Consider the following 17,457-nt stretch of genomic DNA (forward strand, 5'->3'; position numbering starts at 1 on the left):
CAACAGACTTGCACCACTCATAAACTAGTTAGGCTACTTTCGATATCTTCCTCAAAGCTCATTAATAAAAATGTTGAACAGGATAGCACCAAGAATAGAACCTTATATTACATTTGGAATCTTTTGAGGTGACGCTAAGCTATTCATTTGCACTATTTGGGTACAGTCCTTCTGTCATGTAGCCAAGTGTGTAGGGGATTGCTCATGGGCAGAGGGTGAAGAAGCGCCTAGGTCTACTTTCCCCTTTCCCATGTCTTGCTCCCCCTTGTTCAGATCCCCCATTGTATGCCTGTCAATTCCCAGTCTCCACCCCAAGACGGACCTTGAGAAAGGACAGGGCATGTGACAAGTAGCGTCTGACTAAAGGGGAGGGAAGGCAAATGTCTGTGACCAACTCTCAGGCAGGTGACTGGAGCAGCGTTCAGGGGGTGGCTAGTTAAAGGATATAAATTGTCAATAAAATAGGAAGATCATGCAACACTTGGCTGCCTATCTGGCTTGTGCAGAGGTAAGGATTAACCACCCAACTATCCTACAAAATGCCTTTTAAAAAAGCATGTTGCCTTAAAAATTCTGAGGGACTTCTAGTGAGATCTGTGAACTGTTTCTACATTAGGATACAGCGCCTGGGGCAAGTAAAGATGGTAGTGCCTGATGTGTCAAGGTGGGCAAGCAGATCAGTTACCAGGGGCTCCGCCACCATTCCGGTCTGCAGCCAGCGCTGTCTGCATTTCCTAGGAGAATCCTCCAGGAGAAGATCACTGCTAGAACATAGGCTAAGATGTGGCTGAGGGAAACATTCAGGCTTCAAGTAACATACCTAGTCTGGTTTATCGCTTTACAGGATTAAAGAGAAAGGTATAAATTGAGTTAATCCCTGAGGCAGAATCTTAAATAGAGAAAATGAACATCCACAGAAAATGGGGAAGGGCCCAAGTCTTTGTGTGGGCTCACATTCAGACATTTTTATCTGTAGAAAAAATGCTTTCTTAGAAAATGACTCAGCAGGGGGAAGTCTTGTCTCTACCTCTGTCATGCGCTGTACTTTGGGGGTCCCTTCATGAGTACTCCATCTTTCACTATTAAGTTTAACTCTGAGACCCGGAGTCTCCTCGGCCTTAGAGGACACGAGACTCTAAAGACGCTCTTCTTCCTTAGTACCTTCATGTTGTGTTTGCAGGTCTGCCTTTCTCCTCTTTCCTGTAAGTCTCCACTCCCCGTGCCGACCATCCCCACAGTCCTTTAGGTATGTCGTCCCTTTACCTATGGGAGGTCAGCCTGACGACCTGTCTGCTCACGCCAGCCCCATCTAGGATCTCAGTGGTCCCAGTAATGTTGAGAAGGGTTCTTTCAGAGCAGACTCAAGATAGTAGTGTCAGAGGTCCCAAGCAAATGAAGGGCGGGGACAGCTGGGGGGGGAGGTGGAATAGGGACAGCAGCAGGGAACCAGATACCATGCTGCTGAGAAGAAGAAAAAAAAAGACATTGGTTTAAGTCAGGAAACAAAAAAAGGGAACTGAGTGGCTGTGAAAGGGTGGGGTTTGCTCAGACTGTCCTTCCTCTCTGGACTGTAAGAATATGTCTCCAGGGCCAGTGTCTTCTGAGATCGAGACCCACTTTCAAAGTCCTGGCATCTCAATGCATCTGGGAAGCAACCTGCATTAAGTCAGGACTGAGGTGGGTCTGGGGCATGGCAGGGGCTGGGCAGCAGCAGCAAGTACCTTTCGTGGGACCCATGAAGGCCAGAGAAAAAGCATGGCTGGTGCCATGTAGTCTGCTGGTGGAGGAGGAGGCTGACGGAGGGTGGGAGTGTCATCAGCCCTGGCAGTCCCTTCCAATGATCAGAGGGGGCTGTAAGGGTCCTTTCTGAGGAGGGTGGTGGGGGGACAAAAAGAGAGAAAAGTGACATGAGGTGACCATCTGAATAGGTAGCAAATGTTGGAATGCGGCACCTCTGCAAAACTTGGCAGAAAAGTAATACTGCCAACGGCAGAAGGATAAAAATAAGCCCTTTGGTCAAATATTGCTTGAAGACCCAAAATGTATATTTGTATCAATAAGGCCCTTAGAGGGCATTCAAAGAGGCAGACTGAGAAAACCATAAAAGCTCACATGCCGCAATAGGCCGTTACCTGTGTGAACCGGGGAAAGGCGCCAGCCAAACCAGGGTGTAGGCCACCTGCCTCGGGCTGGATCGGGCCAATATCGCCAGGATCAGAGCTGGCTTGTTGGAAACGTTGTATGAGCCAACCTCGTGGTAACAATGGGTAAGAAACTGGGCCAGAAGAAAGCAGCCTCAGCCTCAGCCCAGAGAGTATGGCCAACCCCTGAGGTCGTGGGGAAGGTTTTTCCTCTTACCATTGCCTGCCATGTGCACGGCTTTCTTCTTGTCTTCATTTCTCCTCTCCTTTCCTCCTCTCCATCCCCCTCCTCCTTCTCCTCCTCCTCTTCTCCCTCCTTTCTCTACCTATGTCCCCTCTTCATTTCCTCCTTTATTTTGTTCATTGCCGCATCCCCTGGAACAGAGTCAGTGCTTAATAAATCATCGTTGAATTGCATTGAGTTGCTTTTGCCCCTTTCTTCCCCTGCTCTTTCCCCTTTTCCCTTTCCCCCTACTTGCCTCGTACCTTCCCCATAGGATTGTTGTGAGCAGTAAGTGTGTTAATATACGTAAAAGCAGTTAAAACGGGGCCTGGAAATAGTAAGTGCTACTATCTCAAAGTTTGCTATTATTTTTATTCTGCCTGAGACCTGCCAGTATCCCCAGAGGGCCTGCCCAGAGCAAAGAGTGTGGCATTTAGAATAAAAAGAACTGCTGGCCCTGATCAAGACATCCTTGGATGAGTCGCTGGACCTGCAGATGGAATCCCAGTCCAGTTTCCTTGCCACCCAGTTTTCCAAGCTCAAAGTCTCTCTCCCGTGCTGCGCATTTCCAGAAGCAGGGCAGCAGCAAAGCCCAGAGGCTGGAGTCTCTACAGCTCAGATGCTGTCCTCTGTGCTATTAGTCGTGTGCTAGTTCTGCTCCTTCCCTCATTTTGCATGCCAAACCCCTGAACTAAGGGTGCTACAGCCTCTCTGGAGCCTGTTATTTGATAAAACAATCTCACCCTCCAAATAAGCCACAAAATGCAAATACTCATGGAACCTAAAGCATTCTACTGAAGCAATATCCCTTAGGGTTAGCCCTATCTGCTCTATTCTGACCCCTTTTATATTCAGACTATTCAAACTATCTGCTTATGTTAAAGTCCAAATCCTTGTTGCTTATGACTGGTGATGTGTTTGTTTAGAATCTCTGTAAACTGCTTACGGGGAGAACTAGTGCAACTTTCCATCCACTTCTAGGGTCTTGGTGTAATTTTAAATTATCATCACTATGATTTACTATTTCCATTTGAGCAAATTTCCTATAGAGAGTTTCCTTTCAGTGGACTAGACCCATACCAGGAAGTGACTTAGGTATAAAGAGAAGATATGGCTTTGCAAACCAGTTTGGGTGTTCTCCAGAGAGTCATCAGCTACCTGCTGCTTTTTGCCCAGTGATGCTGACATGTGCTTGCTAACTCCTGGGAATAAGGGAGAGCTAGAATTTTCAGTGAGGCGGTGCCCAACGAGAAGCTAGAGAGAAGACTTTGACCTAATTCACTCCAAAGCTGCTTGGTTATGCAAATGAAGCCATCAAGGGAGGGGGAGAGAGAACTCCTCTGAGGACCCTGAAACAAATGGGCCACGTGTGACTTTCAGTTTCTCTGGAGGTTCATGTGCACTGACCGAGGGTGTACAGAGAGCACTGGAAACACAAAAGCCTTAATCCCATGCTTTCCTCCTCCCTCTGTCACCAGATGACCCTAGGGTTAATGTTGGTTATCTGACTCTCAAGGAGAAGTTCGTCTCACTGCCTTGCCTCCCTGAAACGAAAATGAACCATAGTCTATTAGCTCATCCCTAGAACAACGAAATCTAGAGAGTCAAGAGAAGTTAAATTTTAGACAAGTTGGAGGTTGGAAGGTACCGGTGTTCAAGATCACTGGCTACCTGAAAAAACAGATTCGTCTGCAATAAAAACAGAGTAAAAACTAATTTGAAATGGAGCCGAAATAGATAAAGGCATGGGGAAAGCTGGCTCTCAAAAACTGCTATTTGGAGTGGAAATTGATACAATGTTTCTGGAAACTTTTGTCAGTATGTTTCAAAATGCAAAATGCGCATACTTTTTGACTTGGTAAATGGTAATTATATAGAAATCCTAATATCATGGGAAAATAATCAGACATAATGTTAAATAAGAACTTTAGATATTTTGAGGAAAAGGTGTATTGGAGGGATGGATGGATGGATGAATAAATGGATAGATAGATAATGTTGCTGTTGTTGTTGTTTTGAGAAAGATTAGCCCTGAACTAACGTCTGCCGCCAATCTTCCTCTTTTTTTGCTGAGGAAGACTGGCCCTGAGCTAACATCTGTGCCCATCTTCCTCTGCTTTTTTATATGTTGGATGCCTGCCACAGCATGGCTTGACAAGCAGTGCGTAGGTCCACACCCAGGATCCAAACTAGCGAACCCGGGGCCACCAAAGCAGAACATGTGAACTTAACCACTGCACCACTGGGCTGGCCCCTAGATAGACAATGTGAAGAAAAATAAGCAAACTACAAATAGTATGCGAAATACAATCTCAAATATAAGAAAAATGCGCAGAAAAAAAGGGAAAGTAATATGTCCAAATATTAATGCCTCTGGATATTGAGCTTATAATTGATGCTTTCTTTTTCATATTCCTGTACTTCAAACATTTTCTATAACGATGTGTTATTTTGGTATTGAAAGAAAAATAAATGTTTAAACCAGGGAAAACAAAAACTAAACTGAAAAAGAAGGCCAAAGGGGCACAGAAATTCAGAGTGAAAGATGGACACCCCAGCAGTCACCTCGGGTCAGATGGACGGTCCTGAAAGTATTACCACCAACCTGATGCAGAGGGTAGACTTGCAGATTGGCTATCTGGCTCTCCTTTCATCATCACTCGGCCAGAATCTACTGTCTCTAGTACAGGTCAGAAGACATGATGAACCACAGAGACCCAGAAGTTTCTGAAACCAGAGAAGAAAAATGTTAACAACATGAAATGCTGAAGAAGAACCGGAGCCCTAAGACTTCTTGGAAATGACTACAGCAGATGAGAATTTCCCTGGTTAGTGCACAGCCAGAAAACTGATTTTGGCTGGAAAGTCTTCAGCACCTGTAGTGCTGACCCTGAGGCTTATCATCAATTGATTAGGTTTCACTGGGGCCTAAATAGAGCTTCTTGGAAACTTAACAAGAGCAATTAGGTTTCTTTGTTGCTATGATTATGATATTTTATAGAAGACTTCTCTTCTGGTTCCAAGGCCAGGGAATTCTCAATCAAAATCTCAATCAGAACCTGAGAGATGCTTCTTGGGACTGAGAAAAGATTTTTGGCAGGCCCAATTTAGTCCATCAGCTATCCACTCCTCTAGTTAGAGACAGTTGATAATTCTACCAGATTTCATAGTAAAGCATCAGGAAGATAGGACTGCAAAGGGAACAAGGGATAATACAAACTGCACAGTCCAACCGATCATCTGGACCTGAGTTTGCCACTTTGTCTGAGTAACTGAGAATTCATTCTGAGAGTAGAAAACTATGATCACATGTACAAGAATGTCCATGGCAGCATTGTTCAGAATTGAAAACAAACAACCTAAATTTCCATCAATAGAGGAATGAATAAATAAAATGTGATGTATTCATCATATAGAATACTTTATGCATATAAAAATGAATTAAAATGTATGAACTAGAGGTACCAAGATAAATGTCATAAAACATTACACTGAGAAAAAAAGCAAGTTGCTAAAGAATATGTACCACTTATATAAAAATGTAAAAGAGGCAAACCGATACTAAATATCTTTTATGAATACTTACATATGTAGTAATAATATAAAAACATGCCTAGGAATGATAAACACCAAATTCAAGATATTGGTCATCTCTAAGGAGGGAGGGGACCAATTGTGGAGGAGTACACAATGAGGTTTTGATTCTATGGATAATATTTCATTTCTAAAAAACACCAGAAGCAATTACGGCACAATGCTAGGATTCTATAGAGCTAAGTAGTGAGTACGTGAGTATAACGTCATTTTCTGTACTTTCCATCTATTTGCAATATTTCATACTATAAAAGAAAGTACATTCAATCAAAGTTTTATATTCACGGTAAGCAATGATAACCCTAGGGACAAAGAATGGGTATTCCACCTAAACCTTGTGCTTTTATTCCATCAACAATGACAAAATCTGAAAATGAAACAGCGAGTGATGCTAAGAATCCACCAGTTAGGATCTCCTTGTGGAAGATTTAAAGGAAAATGCAAGAAAACCTGGCGGGACTGAGAAGAGTCCTCAAGTGGGAAAAAGTACAGTTAACAGTTAGCAGAGACAAATCATCCTTTCCAGCCTGGAGGAATATTACCCAGGAAAGTGGCCCAGGATCCTGAATTCTGTCTTACCTCCTGTACTTACCATCATTTCCTCTTTTGCCAAATGTTCCTAGAAGATGCAGAGAGGTCTGTCCCAAGTGCTTTTCGATGTTAGCCATGGAGAATGAGCGGGTGCTGAGGTGGATGGCGTCACACCTCATAAAGGCAAAAAAAAAAAAAAGAAAAATCCATCTGGGAGGCAATGAGGTACCACAGAAACAGCAAGGACTGTGGAGTTTCAGGTGGATGAGGCTGGGCAAATCATACAACCTTCATGAATCTCACTTTCCTCATCTATTTGTTATGAGGAATAAATGAAATGACGTGTGTGAAATGCCTGAGGGGTAGACTGCACTAAGAGAAACAAGAGTGCTTTCCATTCCCTTGGGGAGAAAAGGGAAGGCCCAGAATCTTGCAGGGCAATTAAGTAATGCTTTAAAGGAGAAATAAAGACAAAACACTGCTTCTTGGATATTCTGGCTAAGTAGTTATTTGAACTATGACTGATTGGTTATTTCTAACTACCCTCTCCTGGACTCTTCCCAATCATCGGCAGGCTGTGTATTTTTCTGAATTTTGCTCTTGTGTTGTATCTCAGCGTGAGCAAAGATAGGAATGGAAGGTGGTTTAGTTTACCGATCCTGCAAGGACTATTTATAGTAATTCCTTGGCATAATGCAGTTTGTAAGATGGCTGAACTCTTCCTAACAAGCATCCTCTTTCTGAATTCTGTTGCTCATAGGGAGCTGGGAGGCTGCAAAAGGTGGCCATGTGAAAGTTCTTGCACTTGTAATTTAATAAAGAGAACGTTATAATACTGAGATTCTATATTTTAAATGAAGAGCTCTGTCTTTCTATTATTTTTCCTCTTCTTTCTTTCTCTATACGAACAACTGTGTGTGTGTGTGTGTGTGTGTGTGTAACATTCATGTCACTTCCGTTTCCACCCCCACCCCCACCCCCTGAGTGAGGTGCAGGGTCAGCCCTCATGGTGCATCTTTTGTGGTTGAATTGACTTTGTAGGCTGCTGAAATTGTTACCAAAAAAAAAAAATTAGAACCTTCTACAATTACCCAAAAAAGCTGCAACTAGCCTCTAATGCAGAGTGTCCAACACACTAACCTTCAGGAAGATATACGGATGAATGTTTCTCCTTTCACATTATTGGTGGATGGATCAGTAGTGACTAAGGAAGAGCTACCACATTTCCAGTCTGTGTGTGTCTGGACTGGATTACAAGGAATAGCAGGAAAGCAGTCAAAGAAGGGGCCATCATGTCATGGAGATCTCAGTAATCCTCCAGCTCAATGATCTGGAGGTAGAGGCCATTTCACCCCTCGCTCAGAGGGGTGATAGTTAGTGAGAGGCTTACTTACTTCCTCATACTTAGACCAGCACTAAACTCTACCCTAACACAGACGCTTGAAAGAGAGGAAGCCTTCCTCTTGTACAAACTGGATTTGTTCTAAAAAAGAAAAAGAGCAGAGGAAGCTTCCAGAAGGACCCGTCTTACAGGAAATAAGAGCAGAGGCCAAGACTGAAGCAGATGCTGGGTCTGAGCAGGGAGTGCAACCACCAAGAGCTCACGAGAAAACTAAAGGTAAACTGCTGGGTCTGCTTTACTCAGCTATAAGAAGTACAACTGGACATGGTTTGTTGGGATGCTTCTCATCCGATTTAATGGTCATGCTACTCAATTTCTTTAGGGTTTTATTTTGTCTTCTGTAATTTGAGTCTTTGTGCAGTGATACATAATTGGAATTCACCGTGGGAACAAATGTGATATTATTACAGGGATCTTGATGAGTTGGCAGTTCCTGAGAATAGAGGATTATTACTTGGTTACCACTACCTCTGGGTAAATGAATAATTTTAATGTTAAAAGAAATCTCTTTGGAGTTTGAGCTGAATTCGAATGGCAGAAATGACTCTAGTTGGTTGTAAACTCTTGTCAGTTTGTCACTCTTGTGAGAGACCATTTAAACCAAGGAGTCAGAGAAGAGAGCTGTGTGGTAGGGTGTGGGGAAAGGTTTGCTACTTTGCCCAATTTTTTTCAAAATATCATTTATAAACCATTGAACTAATCTGCCACCAGAAGACAGTGGCATTCACATGGCGGATAAGTGGCAAAGTTGTCATTCTGAACATCCCTGGTGTTCCTTTAACCTATTTTTGTCTCCCCAGTATGATAATAGAACCTTCTACACCACAAGAAAGAGCAAACTAACGGTGTGGATAGTCTCAGGCTTCAATAAAAAAATGCTCCCTTGCTTTCTTGGTATGAGCAATAATCTGTGCTTGACAAGTAGAAAAAGTATTGCTGATCTTATTTATTCTGCTTCCATGGTGCCACTAAAAGCATAAGGAGTTTAGTTAAAAAAAATAAATTCCATTCTCCCCTTAAGAAAAGACTCACCTCTAACAAAACTTAAGGGGTTGTGGTGGTCATTTTTTTCAGTATTTATTTAGTGCTCCGTTTTTGTAACAGTATTTACATTTTCTCTTTATCTTTCTAATTAAGTTTTGGAATTAGTAATATAAGATCGTGCATAGGGGCTGGCCCTGTGGCCAAGTGATAGAGTTCACGCACTCTACTTTGGCGGCCCAGGGTTTCGCCGGTTCGGATCCTGGGCATGGGCATGGCACCACTCATCGGGCCATGCTGAGGCAGCATCCCACATGCCACAACTGGAAGGACCTACAACTAAAAATATACAACTATGTACCGGGGGGCTTTGGGGATCAAAAGGAAAAATTTTAAAAATCTTAAAAAAAAGGAAAAAAAAGATCGTGCATAAACTTTAAGCAAAAAATGATACGACGTGTGTTTTGTGTGAATAAAAAATTCAGTGGTGACTTGTAACTTTCTTTGCCTTTCTGTACTTCAGTTACCTAAACTGAATTTTTCTGGAGAACTGTAAGGCTGGACAGTAAACAAGTTACTTTTCATAAATGGTCAGAGATGGCATTCCTAAGAGTAAGACAGTTGTGTCACTGTTGCATGATCCTGTCTAAAAGAAATAATCTAAGCAAAAAGGAGAGGAAACACCAAAAAACAAAAACAACTCCCTCCCAAAAAATTGTTTTTCACTTTTAGAACAAAGCTTCTATCCTTTGTAGCTCAGCCAGTGGGTGATGGGCAAAATCGGTTGGGCGGCAGTTAGTATATGTCCAGAACTGCAGGTGCAGCCTCCATATCCTTATTAGACCCCTTGGTTACAGACCCCAGTGGGACAATGTTTGAAAAATTACATTCACTGTCTAGGAAACTGGGAAGTGAAAGTCCAATATCTGCCTCAGTGGAGTTCTGGCACCTGCATTATCCCTTCTGGGGATATCAGAGTCAACAGCTGCACAGAGACTGTCGCTGTTCACAGATTCTGCACGTATCATAAAAGGGTGGTTATTATAAAGCTGCCTCTAGACATTGATGAGCACACAGGTACATGTCACTTGACATCCAGAGCATTCCATTGCCTTGTTCCATTGCCAGTTTAGATAAGCTCATAATATAGAATCGACCCAATTCAATGTGCATTCATTATACCTGAAAACTGATGGAGATAGGAGTTGTGGAAGGAGGACTTCAAGATAGGAAGAAGGCTCTTTGTTAGCTTTGCACATTTCTGTTCCATTTGAAACTAGGTGGCTAGGTTAAGGGGGAACCAGGAGGGATGAGGATTAATGTGCTGGGTCCTCAAGAAATTTCATTATCAACAGTACACAAGAGAGCTCCAGAAAGGAGAAGCAATGGCTGCAGTGATACTGGAGAGCATCTTTCTGAAGCGATCACAGCAGAAAAAGAAAACATCACCTTTAAACTTCAAGAAGCGCCTCTTTCTCTTGACCGTGCAAAAACTTTCCTACTATGAGTATGACTTTGAACGTGGGGTAAGTTTCTCTGCTGTGAAACCTGAGTGTCAAGGACCTGGCCTTAGATTTTCCTTGGGGAGGAGGTAGATCCTCTCTGGTTGGAGGAGGGAGGTGGAAGAGACCTAAGTACATTTCAAACTCAGCAAAATGTTTCCTAGCCTGGAACTAACTACAGCCATGCTGGGGCAAAAATTCAAAGATGCTAAGAAGCCATGTGGGAAATCTTACCACGGAATCTCACAGTTGGTGAGCACTCATTCAATGATTGCTGAGAATGAAATCCAAGACTTGGAAATCGCTTCCTTATTTTATATCATAACGGCACACACAGTCATCCACTCTTCTGTAGTATCTGTTCTCTATCTGGTAGTCAAAAAAAAAAGTTAGATGGAGAGATCTGGAAGTTGTTGTTTGCTTTTTTTCAAAATGGCAGGTCCTGATATAGAGTACAGGTGTCACCTTACCATGTTGAATGATTAGATAAGAAAATCTAATCCCCTGGTTGCTTAATCACTCTTACTCTTTCTCCATTTTCTTCCTCATTCTCTTTCTCAGAGAAGAGGCAGTAAGAAGGGTTCAATAGATGTTGAGAAGATCACCTGCGTTGAAACAGTGGTTCCTGAAAAAAATCCACCCCCCGAAAGACAGATTCCGGTAAGAAGAGATCATTGCCAGAGCGGGGGGGTGGGGGGGGGGCTGTCAAGAAACTTGGAATACTTCAATTCTCTGTAAATAAGCGGGTGATGCTGTGTAATGTGCAACATAGTAAAGCTCCCTTATAAAGTCCTTCACTCTGCTGGGCTCCTAGGGCTCTGAGTCATATGAGGTTCTTTAATAGCTCACTGTTTGTTCTCATTTCCCAGAGCCTCTCCAGGGTATAACACCTACTGACTTCTGAGTTGATTTTTTAAAAATATCATTTATTATTTTTTCCTGATCACAAGAGTAATGCATACTTATTACAGAAACTCTGGAAAATAAGAAAAAGCACAAAAAAGGAAGATAAAATTATGTATAATCCCATTAACCAGCTAAAACAAATATTAATATGTTGGTGTATAAACTCACAGGTGTTTTTCTCCACTAGCAACACATACACCCATACTAATATACATGTTATATATTTAAAACATAGACTCATACCACACATCTTGCTTTCTAACCTACTTTTTCAATTAAACAATATATGAAAACTTTTTACCACGACAATAGATACTCTTTAATAACACGATTTTCATGACTGCATAGTATTTCCTATCGTGGATATATTGTAATTTGTTTAACTGATCTCCTATTTGTTTTGAATTACTTGCCATTATAAACCATATTGGGAGGAACATCCTTGCATATATCTTCATATACCTTTGTTATTTTTTCCTTATAATAACTTCCTAGAAGTAAAATTTTGTTATTCTCTTTATGAAATACTTACACTTTGGTTATTTTTATCTTTTTTATTTTCTAGAAGTGGAATTCAAATTCCATACATTCCTACAAGTTGTATATGAGAGTATCTATTTCTCTACAGTCTTTCCAACAGCAAATATTTTAAATATTTCTCAATTTGACAGCCAAGAAAAATGGTATTTCATTGCTGATTTACTTTGCAATTTTTTTTTTACTCATAAGGTTGAACAATTATACATCTACAGGTCATTTATATTTATTCATTTATGAATTGTCTGTTAATATTTTTGTCCATTTTTCTATTGAAATGTTTACTTATTCCTAGTACTTTTTAAGAGATCTTGATATATTTAGAATATTAATCCTTAACTGTAATATATGTTGAAAATATTTTGTCCAGTTTTACATTTATCTTTAAATTTTGTTTAAGGCGTTTTTTTTTACCATACTGGATTTTAAAGTCTGTGTCATCAGATTAGTTCATTTTTTTTCTTTATGGCTATAACCTTTAGCATTATAGTAGAAAGGCCTTGCTTCCGGCAACATTATATAAATAACCATGTATGTTTTTTCCTCAGTCATTCATAGTGTCATTTTTTATATTAAGCTCTTGAATCCATCCAGAATTTACTTTGGTGTATGGTGTGAAACAGCTACTTAACTCCCCCCACCCCACCCCCACCAATATTAGTGGTTAAATGTTTGTCCCAGCACCATTTATTGAGTAACCTCCCTTTCCTCAATGATTTGAAATGCCCGAGGTTTTTTTGAACGAGTATGTGCTGGATCCTATGGCTATGTCTCCTTACTGGGTTATAGGAAGTATTCACTAAGAATTAGCATTGTCTGTGCAGGAAAGCCTTCTGGAGCCACTGCAAAGGACTCTCAGTACCTAAAGACATCCAGAAAAGAGCAAGGCATCAACCAATAACCATGCTTTAATCTTCTTTCATTGCAGAGAAGGGGTGAAGAGTCCAGTGAAATGGAGCAGATTTCAATCATTGAAAGGTTCCCTTACCCCTTCCAGGTGAGGTATTTTCTCTCTGCAACTCTCAAAGAACCTGTAATATAATCCTTAGGGACGGGGTGTGGGGCAAAGGGAAGGATACTAGGTTCAGGGGAACAGAAGTACACAAGGAGGCTGGACCAAGAAATGAGACTGGCGTGGGTTGAGTGTGTTTGCTTTTCTATTTTCCCAGTCTAACATAGTTTCTTTTAGTCTCTGCCCCTCAAAGAGAATCCATAATGGCACTAATTCTATGATAGTGTGTCTTGTCTATGGTAACTGCATTGAGAAAGATGCTCTGTTTGTTGAGTGAGCATTTCACTTCCTTCTGGTTCTGCCAGGCAGATAGGCATCTGTCTAATGGTGGTCATGGGGGTTGAAAAGACAGAAAGGGGAGGGAAGGAGCGGTATTAGGAAGTTGGGTATGGGGAAGGCTTACTAGACTTACACATAAACTTAAATTCTATTCTAGTCTACAATAACTGAAGAGCCCCATAGACATCTGCTTGGTAGATACAGTGGAAGCCATAAAGAAGAGCAAGCCCTTCAGATTCGATGTTCAGTTTGGCTTGCTTGTGTCCTGAGAACTCTGTAGGCCACATGTGAATACAGCACCCTCTGCAACAGCGAAAGCCAGAAAAGGAAGTGGAAAGTCTCAGGGGAGGGGGCTTTCTGTCATGGATTTATGAGCACAGCAAAACTAACAAGCAAAAAGAAAAATGTTAAAGGATCTTGTTCATGTTCCTGACTGTATCAAAGTTGACAAAACCTGTGAAGGAAGGGATTTTTGGGGGCACAGTTTTTACTACTATTGCCTTTCAACAAGATGATGTTATTTGGCTGAGCTAGTGGATAACACTAAACAGTAGATAATTCAAAATTAATTTACATTTGAATTTAGAGTCCACTCTGTGTTGTCCATTAAATCTATGAGGGTTGGAACCACATCTCCTACGTTTCGTGCACCTCCACAACACCTGGCACGATGCCTTGTACACGGGAGGGGCTCCAAAACTACTGTTTGACTTGATGATAGTGCTTAATATATACTTTTCTCTTGTTGACATAGGTTTGTGGTTCCCAATTTGGTTTATTTTGGCTAATTTTGGCAAGGGGAGGCCACTAGGCAGTGGGGGTGGGATTAGCTATGAGTTAAAATATTGCTCCATGTTATCCAAGTGAAAAATCCATATGTACTGAGACTTAAGTTGTATAAATCATTCTTACAATTCCCTTCTACCCAAACTCAAGGTTTAATAAGATCATAAAATCCTTTGTTGGATAGATACAAATCCTGTCTCCACTAAGCGCTGAGAGAAACATTATGAACTAAGTTTATATACAAATTGAAACACAAGTCAAGAGGATGGAGGAGTATTGAAAAAGCTAAGAGCTTCTAAGTCCTGCATCCCTGGATAGGAATTGTTCAGGAATTCTTCAGATAGTTCATATGACCCCAGCTCCGCTGCTCACTGAAGACCCTGCCTCTCTTTGTTTTCCACTATGAATATACAAAATTGTAGCTTAAGATTAGTTTCTTCAAGGTCTTTCTTCTTTTTTTCTGAATTCTAACTGCTGAAGTCTGTGTGTCCATTGCCCCAGGTTGTATATGATGAAGGGCCTCTCTATGTCTTCTCCCCAACTGAAGAACTGAGGAAGCGTTGGATTCACCAGCTCAAAAATGGTGAGAATTGTTTGAAAAAAAAAAAACTAGTTTCCAAAGAAAAAAGGAATGGAAGGAAGGAAGAAAGAAGTTGGGAGGGAAGGAGAGAAAGAGAGAGAGAAGAAAGAAAAAAGAGAGAAAGGAAGAAAGACAGAGGCAGGGAGGGGAGGAAAGAAGGAAGGAGAGAGGAAAGGAGGAAGGGAGGAAGCAAAGAAGAATAGGTGGAAGGAGGGAGGCAAGAAAAAGAGAAGGGGAAGAGAAGGAGGGAAAGAGAGAGGAGGGACTGAAGGAGAGAGGAATGGAGGAAGAAAGGGAGGGAGGGAGGGAGAGCATGAGAGAGAGAGAGAGAGAGAAATATTGTATTTTCTCTACTATTAGTTATATACTTGAGTTTAATATTCCATCATATGAATAAAAGATCACATGCTAGACTAAGAGCTTCAACCCAGTTCCGCCACTCTCTCGATAGTGTAATTTTGTAATTGTAAGCACTTCTATTTCCCTATTTATAAAAAAGGTCCCATTCTTTACACCAATTACAAGGGTGGCATGGTGTGGCATTCAATGGTTATTTCAATATTTCGAATCCTAGGTATGAAATATTAAGTTTCACAAATTTAAATAGGTGATTATGAGAGTGCTTGATGTCAGAGTAGAGAACCTGGTTTCAAGCTCTTTTCTACCACTACCAGGCTGGATGACTTCTGATAAGTAGGCCAACAAGCTTCTTTGAGGCTCAGGTTCTTCTTCGGAAATAGGAAGAATAATGATGCCTGCAGTACCTACCTCTATGGTTGTCCTAAAGGTCAACTGAAGCAATGTATGTGAAAGCACTTGGAAAACTGTAAAGCACTGTACATCTCTTCACTGTGGATAAATATTTTCCAAGGAACTATTTCGTGTTCCTTGCTTTGTGAGGACCTAAACTTGAATGTAGTTTTAGCATTTCATACAGACCGTACAGTGTGCTCAGATAAACTTGACTGTAAATGCTTGCGGCACAGGATGCATGCAGACATATGTGTGTGTATATATAGCCACATGTCAAGTGACTGAGAGATTAACTGGTTGAGTTGACATCAGGAAAGTCTGCCTAGAGAAACAGGAAGGATGGCAGACTGATAACGGCATGGTTGGGTTATTGCATGACAGCCCTTTGTCTTAATAAACATTTAGATTCTGATACTTGGTGACTAGCTATACCAGTTTTGTTCACTCCCTTGAATGCAAGTCTGATTGGCCAAAATAAAAAGCACCAAATTTTTCAAGCCGAAAGAAGAGGGGAGAAAGGAAGAGAAGGGTCATTTATTGAATTCTTGCTATATGCCAGACACTGAGCTAGATACCTTATATTTATTACCTCATTTAATTCTGACAGCAACCTTGGGCTAAAAACAACAACAAGAATAACTACCACTTAATGAGCACTTACTATGTACCAGGCTGTGCCAAGTGCTTCAAATGTACTAGCTTGTTTAATCCTCACAATAAACTTAGGAAGTATGCACTATTCCCTGATTTACAGATGAGAGAACGGAGGCTCAGAGAGATTAAGTAACTTGCTCAAGGGCACCCAGCTAGTGAGTGGTGGAGCCTTATTCTTGCCACATCCCTAGGTCCGTGTGATTCCAAATCCTAAGCTTATTACATAGTTTTATGCTGCTTGGTTCTCACGCCCGGAAATTGCACCTGTAGTTGGCTGCAAGATATTCTAGAAGACAGTCATGTTGAGATTACAAATAGGTGATATCTTGGACCACACAGTCCAGTTCCTGGCATGTTTTGAGGTAAAAGGTCTGCTTTAGCTTGGGGGGGTGGGGTACAAAATGAGCAAACACTTCAGCAAGTGCTTAATATGATCCAGGATCTTCTCTAAGTTCTTTACATATATTAACTCATTTCTTCTTCACATTAATCATACAAGGCAGTTATTTTCATTATCCCCATTTTGCAGAAGAGAGAACTGAGGTACAGAGAGGTTAAGTAACTGGCCCAAGGGCACTCAGTAAGCAAGTGGCAGGGTCAGGCTTTGAACTCAGGCTTTAGAGTCCATGCTCTGAACCAATATGCTATTTCTAAAGCAGAGAAATATTCGCAGAGGCTGAGACAGGAGCTCCAGAGGGCATATATAGTTGTACTTCTTTGGTTCTCTCCATAGTGCCTCATACGGTGCCTTGCACACAGAAAGGGACCCATAAATAGTTATGTTAATTGATTTTGCTGCAAGAGTAAACAATCACCACCAGCTCTGGCTCCACATTGATGGATAGCTAGGATTTAGTTTGAAAATAGGGGAGGTGGGACATACTAGCTGAGGGAGAAACAAAAGAGAAAAAATGTGGCATGTACAAGTTAGTAACTCCTTTACACTTCAAATACTAATTTCAAAACCAGTTGTAGGTTAGTCCAACAAATATTTATTGAGTGCTCACTATATTCAAAGAAATGTCTGAGGATGAGAATATCCAGCTTGTAAACTTGTTTCATTGACTCAGATAGTAACCTTACTATGTTGATTATGCACTGTTTGAAAGTTCATTATGTAAGTAAAATTACAACAGGAAAAATAAAGCCAAAACAAACAAACTGAAAACACTTCAGTTGGGTCGTTAGTGTGGGTAGGGTGCAATTTTACCTTCTCTTCCCTTGGGTTTTACCGAAGGCATTTTTTTCCAGTTGTTCCAGACCCAGGTGTATGTCTTATTGAACCTGCTTGGGCTTACAACATGAACCAAAAAGTAGGAACCTTGCAACAAATACTACAGTAGCTAGGAGATTTAGGTGCAAGTCCCAGGACAGTCTCAGGTGCTGGCAATGCCAAGAGTGAGATAACCTAGGAGCCATTAAATCCCACTCTGGTGATAAGTTACTCCACTCTAGGGTAATGCACCAACTGAAAATCACTAACATGAGAAGGGGACCTCATCAGAATACTGGCCACCTCTGCAGGGGTACTGGCTGTGAAGGGGCATGAGGGAGACCACTGAGGCACTGGATCTGA

The 17,457-nt window shown here is 41.4% G+C and overlaps 1 protein-coding gene across 2 annotated transcripts in view; it reads left to right on the forward strand.

The window, feature by feature from the left end:
* The first annotated feature begins 1,565 nt into the window (after positions 1-1,565).
* Positions 1,566-17,457, forward strand: part of BTK (Bruton tyrosine kinase) — a 31,625-nt gene continuing 15,733 nt past the window's right edge. The window contains exons 1-6 of one of the 2 annotated variants that reach the window (XM_046673977.1): positions 1,566-1,677; positions 7,926-8,107; positions 10,228-10,398; positions 10,936-11,034; positions 12,746-12,814; positions 14,396-14,477. In XM_046673977.1, coding sequence (XP_046529933.1) covers positions 8,054-8,107; positions 10,228-10,398; positions 10,936-11,034; positions 12,746-12,814; positions 14,396-14,477 — 475 coding nt within the window. In that variant the 5' untranslated portion in view covers positions 1,566-1,677; positions 7,926-8,053. The remainder of the gene's footprint in view (positions 1,678-7,925; positions 8,108-10,227; positions 10,399-10,935; positions 11,035-12,745; positions 12,815-14,395; positions 14,478-17,457) is intronic. The other variant, XM_046673978.1, reaches the window with a different exon arrangement.

This window comes from Equus quagga, chromosome 10 (genome assembly GCF_021613505.1).
Source record: "Equus quagga isolate Etosha38 chromosome 10, UCLA_HA_Equagga_1.0, whole genome shotgun sequence".
Classification (NCBI taxonomy): domain Eukaryota; kingdom Metazoa; phylum Chordata; class Mammalia; order Perissodactyla; family Equidae; genus Equus; species Equus quagga.